We start from the raw sequence: 8174 nt of genomic DNA, 5'->3' as shown, positions 1-8174 counted from the left end.
AGATCTGATACCCTCTTCTGGCCTCTGTGGGCACTGTTACACATACTGCAATACATACATGGAGGCAAACACTTATAAATATAAAAACAAATACTCTTAGGGCTGGAGAGATGGTTCAGCAGTTAATAGCACTGGCTGCTCTTCCAGAGGACTTGGGTTCAATTCCTAGCATCCAGATGGCAGCTTTCTACTGTCTGCAACTCCAGTTCTAGGGAGTCCACATCCTCACACATGCAGGCAAAATACCAATGCACAAAAAATAAAAATGAAACCATTAAAAAATGAATATATCAGCCGGGCAGTGGTGGCACACGCCTTTAATCCCAGCACTTGGGAGGCAGAGACAGGCAGATTTCTGAGTTCGAGGCCAGCCTGGTCTACAGAGTGAGTTCCAGAACAGCCAAGGCTATACAGAGAAACCCTGTCTTGAAAAAGCAAAACGACAACAACAACAAACAACCAATAAATAAATAAATATAGCTACAAAAATTTAAATACACTATAACAAGTACTCTCATGGTGTTTACATTGTGTTCCAGATTATAAATAATTCAGAGATGACTAAAATGTCCAGGAGGATGTGCATAGGCCATACATACTGTTGGTTTTTTTTTTCTTGTGTAGTATTTGCATGTATTTGGATGCACTTGTGTGCGTGCCAGTGCATGTGTGTATGAATGTGTGTGGGTGTGTGGGTCTCTCTCTCTCTGTGTAGGCCAAAGAATGACTTGTGGGTGTTCGTCTTTTCCTAATCTGTAACAATAGGGATTATGGGAATCAAATTCAGGTCTTCAGTCCTTACCCACTGAGCCATCCTACCAGCCCAGTGTATGTTCTTTTAAGCCACTGTTTGTATCAGTTTATTAGGCAATGAAAGAAGGCTCCTAGATCAGTGAATGGTCAGTTTTAAATAAGGGATACAATAAAAGCTTATTTTACTCCTCTGCTCCTTATTTGTCCCCTACCCTTTCCTTATCTCCATTTACCAGCAAGATGGCTCCACCTTGGAAATCCACTATTTCTAGACTCACTGCCTTTGTCGGTCCAAGAAACCCAACGTTCGTCCAGGGGCTGCTGTGGTCTCCTCTAGCTGAGATCTGCCTCTGATCGCTCTGTGTCTCCACAGGCTGCCGCCTTACTGTTTGTGTCTTTAGACCCTGTACCTTGGAAGGGCATTCTGTCCCCCACGTGGCCCAGCTCACCACTCTGAGGTCTTCCCTTTTCATCTGCACCTCAGCCCTGGGCACCCTTGAAGGCTCTTCCTTTTCTGAGAATGATGCCTGCTTGGAAACCTTCACTCAGGATTCTTTCTGAGCCCCTGTGTCTGCTTATGGGAAGCCCTGTATCCCAGCTCAAAAGCCACTAGCTCCTTAACGTTGAGTGGCTCCCCAGAGGACAGTGGCCTGCCCCTCCCCAACCCCACCCCCCTGCATGTGGAATTCCTGTACTACAGTTCTCTTTGCGTTTTCACCAGGTTGGAGAAGTACTAGGGCAGGCACTCTGCCTGACCCAGCCTGAGCCCTGCTTGACAGGGCAAGCACCCTGAATGCTCATGCTAGCCTCATTTTGGAGACAGTGCTCCAAGGATGTCCATCCCATGTCCTTAAGGTCACTCAAGATCCAGGCAGCCAAGGTGCTTACCTTGAGCTGGGCCTCGAGAGGAGGTGACACCTCGGTTCTTCCTCTGCCTCCGAGGACCCCAGGAAAAGCAAGTCAGTAGGCCAGTGCGGCCTGGTCTTTCCCAGGCACCTTCTGCTAGAAGGAAAGAGACCAAATCCGCAAGGCAGAGGTCAGCTAGTGCCTGCTTCCCAAGCCAAGAGACTTCCCTCTGTAACCCACGACTCGACTTTCTACTGCCCTGATTTCATCTGTCTGGTTATCTCACTTCAGCTTCGCAAATTTCTCTGTTCTGTGCACATGCTGGAGAATCCATAGCAACAGAATGACATCAGATTAACCACGACTGCAAACCACTAAAGAAAATACTTACAGGGCACTGATATCATTCCATTTTAGTTCACACACCCTCCTTGCTTCCCTTCCTGACCTCTTCATTTCTTTATTCATCCTTTTGTTCATTTGCTTTTGAGGCAGGGTCTCACTAGGATGGCCTTGAACTTTCCATCCTCATGTCTTAACCTCCTGAATACTGGGATGACAGATGCATATCATCAGGCCTTGCTTCAAACTATTTTTGAAAACCAATAAATTAAATGCTTTTTTTGGTTTTTGGGTTTGTTTGTTTGTTTGTTTGTTTTTGAGACAGGGTCTCATTGTGGAGTCCTGGCTGGCCTCAAACTCACAATGTAGACCAGGCTGGCCTCTGTGTACTGAGTACTGGGATTAAAGGCATGGGTTTGTTTTTGTTTCCTTGCAGCCAAAGCTGCAACAAGAAGTTATAGTTAACTCATGACCTTGAATTAGTAAAATTCATTATTAAAAGTTTTTATTTTTCTCAGAGAGTGCTTTATAAAAGTACTCAAGTGTTTAATATAATAGAAGATGATGCATCTGCCAAGGTCCCATTTTCCAGAGTGGTAGGGGTTATTTCAAACCAAGGATTTGGTCATCCATCTTGGGTGCCAGGGTAGGAGGGCTAAGAGAAGGAAGGCTTAAAGAACTTTCTAGGCACTAGCTCATTAGTCTGGGGAGAATTTGTGTGACTTAGCTTCTCTCCCTCATGGCCAGGAAAGGAAGCCTGACTGATATCATCAGAACAGGGATGCACACGGGGTACTCATTTGCCTAATCTTTCAGTATCCTGGAGGTTGTTCAACTTCCACAAAGGGAGGTTGACCGGAGGGTAGGGAACCGCCAGCGAGAAATACTTTTGGCCAAGAGGGCAGGTGCAAGTGTGACATTTATAATATCAGATAATATCTCCTGGTGTGAAAGGTCTGACATCTCCCAGTGGCTGGCTAATGCCCAGTAGCAGATGCCCCAGAACACCTCACACAGCCACTCTTTAGCTCAAAAGCTTACTATGGTCAAAGGTCAAAGGGAAGTGCGTTGAGCAATGGAAAGATCTCTCAGGGTCTGACAAAGCTCCCTCTTTTTAAAGCCAGTACCTTGCAGAGTTCCTACAAAACAGCTGCCTTGGGTCGTCTGACCCTTTTGGTGATGGAGCAGTCTCGGGCTAGGAGAAGCTCTCACACCCACTTCTCTACGCTTTAGGATAGAGTGTGGAAGGAAAACGTGGCCCCACAGCTGGCGGAAGCAGCCAGGATCAGGAATAAGGGAGGTCGTCATGGTCTCCGTCCCTCACACCCTTTCGGACACCGACAAGTCCCTGGCACCTATTCTGTGTCTTTGCCAGGAACTTCGATTGCCCTCCTCCCTTCCACACCGAGCCTCCAGTATAGCTTCCCTCTCTCCTAAATCTCCTGCGACAACCCTACCAGGACAAACTTGTCCTAAAGCTACAGTCCCCCCGCAGCCCCCAGCCTCAGTTCTCCACCATCCCCCACGCACACCACCCAAACTTTTTACATCTTCCTCTCCTATCCTCAGTCTCCAACTCCTACATCTTTGTTGTTGTTTAGAGCAGTTCAATCCCTACTTCGTACCCACTTCCTCACCAGCCGTACCCTCAGATCCTTGCCTCCCCAGCCCGCGCCGCCCAACTCCGATCTCCTGGGCAGTCGGGATCTGGCCACAGACTCAATTCCGTGTCCAGAGCATGTCCACCTTAGGCTGAGAGGCCTTGTGCTGGGGACCTCCCAACACCGGGCCTCAGTTTACCTCGGTGCACAACAGATTTGAGTGGCCTAAAGGGGTTCAACCAGTCTAAAGGGACTGGAGGCTTCCCCAAACGCCTTCCCCAGAGCCCAGCCTGACCCCACGCAGCCTCACCTGGTCGTCCCGGCCCCGCAGCTTGCAGGGCCCTGCAGGCCGCCTCCTGGACCTCCAGGCTGGAGGCCGGGCAGCCGGGACGGAAGGCTGCAGCCTGCACCGGGCCCCCGACCTGGCGGCCGAACACCGCGCGCAGCAGCGTCTCCAGCAGTTGCAGTCCCGGCGGCCCCGCGTCCTCCGCCCCCGCGTCGGCTACCAGGACCCCGACCAGTGCGGCGCCCTCCTGCCTCCGGCCGCGCACGTCCCGCAGCATCTCCCGCAGGCGGCGCCGCTGCTCCCGGGAGGTCAGCGATCCGGCGCGACAGAGCACGAAGACGAGCGGCGAGCGGATGGAGCGCTCCGCCTTAGTCCCCGGAGCCCCCTGCGGCTCGGGGGCCGCCGCGGTGGCCGCGCTCTCGGCCTTTGCGCAGCCCGGCTTGTCCGGCGCGGGCTCCGGAGGGAACACGGCCCGGGCGAAGTCCCGCAGCAGCGCGCGGCTCTGCTCGCGCTCCCACAGCTCGCCCACCAGCAGCACCTGCCCGCGGCCGCCCGCCGCCTCCACCAGCGCCTGGAAGGGAGGCTCCACCGGGCTCGTGGGCCGCGGGGCCAGCGCCTCCAGCTCGCTCTCCATGCTGGCCGCCGCCTCCTGCGCCGAGCTGGGAGCTCCGCCGCCGCCTCTGCCGACACGCCCCCGGGGGGCCGAGCCGCCCGGACCCCCTGGCCGCCAACAGCGCCCTGCGCGCTCCTGTCCCGCCGCACTGAATATATCATTCACTCACTCATTCCTCTAGACACCCAGTAACACACCCAGTAGATAACTTTCCGAACATCTAGAAAGTACAAGCTCTTGGGGAAGCTGAGGATGAATGGACATTAACCTGACAAATGTACCCTCTCAGGGTAAGATGGTTTTGAACCTTGGAGCACATTTATTTATTTATTTATTTATTTTATTTATTTATACGTTTTGTTTGTTTTATGTGTACGAATGTTTTGCTTGCATGCATCTGCACTAGTAGCAGCGTCTGATTCCCCTGGAACTGGAGTTGTGGATGGTTATGGTCAACTACAGGCTTATGATCAACTACAGAGGTGCTGGGAACCCAATCCAGGTCCTTTGCAAAAGCAGTAAGTGCTTTTCATCGGTGAACCATCTCTCTCCAGTCTCAGATTTTTTTTTTCCTTTCTCCTGAGACACGATCTCACCATTCTAGCCTAGAATCTGGAGACCCTTTAGTCCGAGTTTAGGATTCCATACAGTCTATACCACCATTCCTAGCTTCTGGAGCTATTTCGGAGGAGTCCAACAGGGCTTGGGGTCAGAGCCTGCTTTTCCAGTGCTGTAAGCTTTGGAGCCGAGTTGGAGCAGAAGAGTGGGTGAGAACGGGAGAGAGAAGGGAAGCATGGCATCCTAGCTTCATCTCTGTCTCTGTGATTAAAAATACCTTAATCCCAAAAAACTTAGGGAAGAGAAGGAAGGGTTTATTTTAGCTCACAGTTCCTAGTTGTAGGCCACCACTGTAGGAAAGTCACAGAGGCAGGAGCTCCAGACAGCTGGCCACAACACACCCACCTTCAGGCCGGGTCTTCCCACATCAACTAAGGCAAACAAGATAATCCTGGCCATCCCCAGACCTGCTTGTAGGGCAACCTGACCTAGACAGTCCCTCTTTGAGACTCCCTTCCCCGGGTGATTCTATGTTGTGTTCTGTTGACAGTTAGAATTAACCATCACACAGGGGACCTCCACTACCAGTTGTCCTCCTCAACCTCCAATACTTCCTCCGACTGATTCAAGGTCTTCTTTTCCACAAACACTTGTTGCAGTTGGGTACTGCCCGAATGTAATGGGGGGCTCTTGTTCCCCATGGACCAGAATCTAAAGCAGAAGTCTAGAGCAACCTGTCTCTTGTGACCCCTTTTCAAATGAACCTTTCACGGGGGTCACCCAAGACCTTCAGAAAACATAGTTACATTATGATGCACATAGTTACATTAGTAGCAGAACTATAGCTATGAAGTAGCAATGAAACTAACTTTTTGGTTGGGCGTCACAACTTGAGGCCCTGTATTAAAAGGTTTGCAGCAGTAGGAAGGTTGAGAGCCACGGATCTAGAGGCAGACATGGGATGCTGGCATGCGGGCTATCTGTGTAGGTGTGTACGTATATTTGCATCTATAACTGTTTGTCTAACTGTCTAAAACCCAGGTCAGAAGCAGGAACATATATCCTGCCATTCTCGTGAACTGGGACAATTTTGTCCAAAAGAACATTCTGCGAACTGTTTTTCCTGCCCTGTGCAAATGCAGTTGCCCTGAGGCACATGTGGCTATTACTGTGCACTGGAGCCGATGCAAAGGATTTTTATATGCTATTTAGCATGAAGTTAAATTCAAATAGCCTCTGGGGCTTATTATATCTTGTCTCTTTATTTCCCCATCCACCAACTCATAGTCGTTGGCCCAAAGGGTGTTGCTGCCAAGACATTTTAATACCCAGTCCTGGCTTCACCGTATAACCCGAATCCTCTCTTTTAAATATCTGGTTCCCACCCCTTTATAATTATGCTCCGGCACCAGGGAGGGTTTTGCGCATCCCTAAAATGAATCTTTCTTGGGTACCTACTGCATGCATGAAGCAGTCAAAGATGGTCAAGAAGCTGCCCTTCCATAAGTCTCTTTGTCTTGCCAGTACTTGGAGGAAGATGCCATATGGTTTGTCTGGCTCTCAGTAATGGGACGTTTGTCTTTGCAGACAGATTCTTGAATTCCCCTGGGAGGGTGCTGGGATGTTGAAAGCAGAGGTTGGGACCTGGGTGGGAAAAGTCCTCAGTTTAGAGATGGATGAGGGATGGAGTTCCATCACCAGGTTAGTGATGCAGTCGCTTTACCTGTGCAGACTGGGCATCTCCAGTGCTTGGGAGCAGCTGTGAGTGGGCAAGCTCACCTCCATAGAGATGACAACTAGTGAGGGTTGGGCGGGGGCAGAGACAATAAACAAGTAAACACACAACAGACGGCTTCGGATGGTGGTCTGTGTTGTGGGAAAAAAAATAATGTTTAGATGAGATGAATTTGCAGCCCTGGGCTCTTCTGGGTGCACAGCTCTGACCATAACCCAGAAGCAAGGGGCTAGGAAATGTGAACCATGATACATTAATGTAAAAACAATGGAAACCCCCACATATCCTCTACCTAGGACAATAAAAGGGGTTAGGTTAAGTGACTACCTCACACTTGACCACCCTACCCCATTCTGACCCCTATCTCTACCATGATACCTGGAGACTGCACAGCACTGTACCATCCAGGAAAGGGATTAGAAACACATGACAATGACACTTTATATCCTCTTCCTCTACTGCACACCCCCTCACCTGAAGAACAGTGGCCAGGGAGAAGGCTCAGGATTTACTGAAATGAACTTCTCTAGATACAGGAGGGTAGCACATGTGATGTAGCCAGGACAACATTATAATGCCATAGTAGCTGAGCCTCCATTCCTTTGGCTCCCAAAAGTGATCCAAAGTGATGTGGGCTTTAAGTCTCTTCTAGCTGCAACAGTTGCTAGCCTAGGTAGGGGAAACATAAACTTACTGGGAACAAGAATTAGCGCTCTATAAAATCTAAAATAGAGTAGACATAGGCATAGTAATCAAACTTCACCTCAATGTTAATATCACAATGTAATAGTTACATACACGAGAGTATGTTTTTCTTTTTTTTCTTTTTTCTTTTTTGTTTTTGTCTTGTAGGTAAGTGGAGATGTACAGTAAGTGGCTATTAGAGAAGATCTCTTTTTCTAGATCTTTGGGGACTGTTTTTAGAACGGTGACTATTCTCTCATCATACCACCAAAATGCTGAAGCTCGAGGCATCAGATCTCCCTCTGAAGAGCGCGATTGTAGTACTGGAGAAAGAACAAAAATCAAACACTTCATTAAGAGACTAGGGGGTTGGTAATATAGCTCTGTGGTGGCGTACCAGCGTGCACAGAGTCCTAAGGGCCAGGAGGTGAGAGTCTAGGAGGACTCAGCAGCCGCACGTTCTGGTTCTGGTCAGTTTTCATTGTCAACTAGATTTCATATCATTTCATATCCCCTAGGAGACATACCTCTGGGGATATCTGTGAGGGTGTGTCCAGAGAGGGTTAAGTGCATAAAGGCCAATCCTGAACATGGGTAACACACACACACACACACACACACACACACACACACACACACCCTCACAGGGGATGGGTCCCAGACTGAATAAAGAGGGGAAAGGAGAAATGGAGCTGAGCACCTATAGTAATCATTCTTTTGCCTCCTCCCTGAAAGCAATGTGAGCACCTGCTTCAG

General features: G+C 49.5%; 1 protein-coding gene across 2 annotated transcripts in view; it reads right to left on the bottom strand.

The window, feature by feature from the left end:
- The window catches only part of CUNH2orf72 (chromosome unknown C2orf72 homolog), a 9424-nt gene extending 4879 nt beyond the window's left edge, over positions 1-4545 (bottom strand). The window contains exons 1-2 of one of the 2 annotated variants that reach the window (XM_031368251.1): positions 3853-4545; positions 1642-1755 (exon numbers count right to left, since the gene is read on the bottom strand). In XM_031368251.1, the coding sequence (XP_031224111.1) occupies positions 1642-1755; positions 3853-4462 (724 nt within the window). In that variant the 5' untranslated portion in view covers positions 4463-4545. The remainder of the gene's footprint in view (positions 1-1641; positions 1756-3852) is intronic. The other variant, XM_031368252.1, reaches the window with a different exon arrangement.
- Between the last annotated feature and the right edge of the window lie 3629 nt (positions 4546-8174).

The sequence above is a fragment of the Mastomys coucha genome, unplaced genomic scaffold (assembly GCF_008632895.1).
Source record: "Mastomys coucha isolate ucsf_1 unplaced genomic scaffold, UCSF_Mcou_1 pScaffold14, whole genome shotgun sequence".
Classification (NCBI taxonomy): domain Eukaryota; kingdom Metazoa; phylum Chordata; class Mammalia; order Rodentia; family Muridae; genus Mastomys; species Mastomys coucha.
The sequence above is the reverse complement of the archived record's forward strand: the minus strand, read 5'-3'. Positions and strand labels throughout refer to the sequence as shown.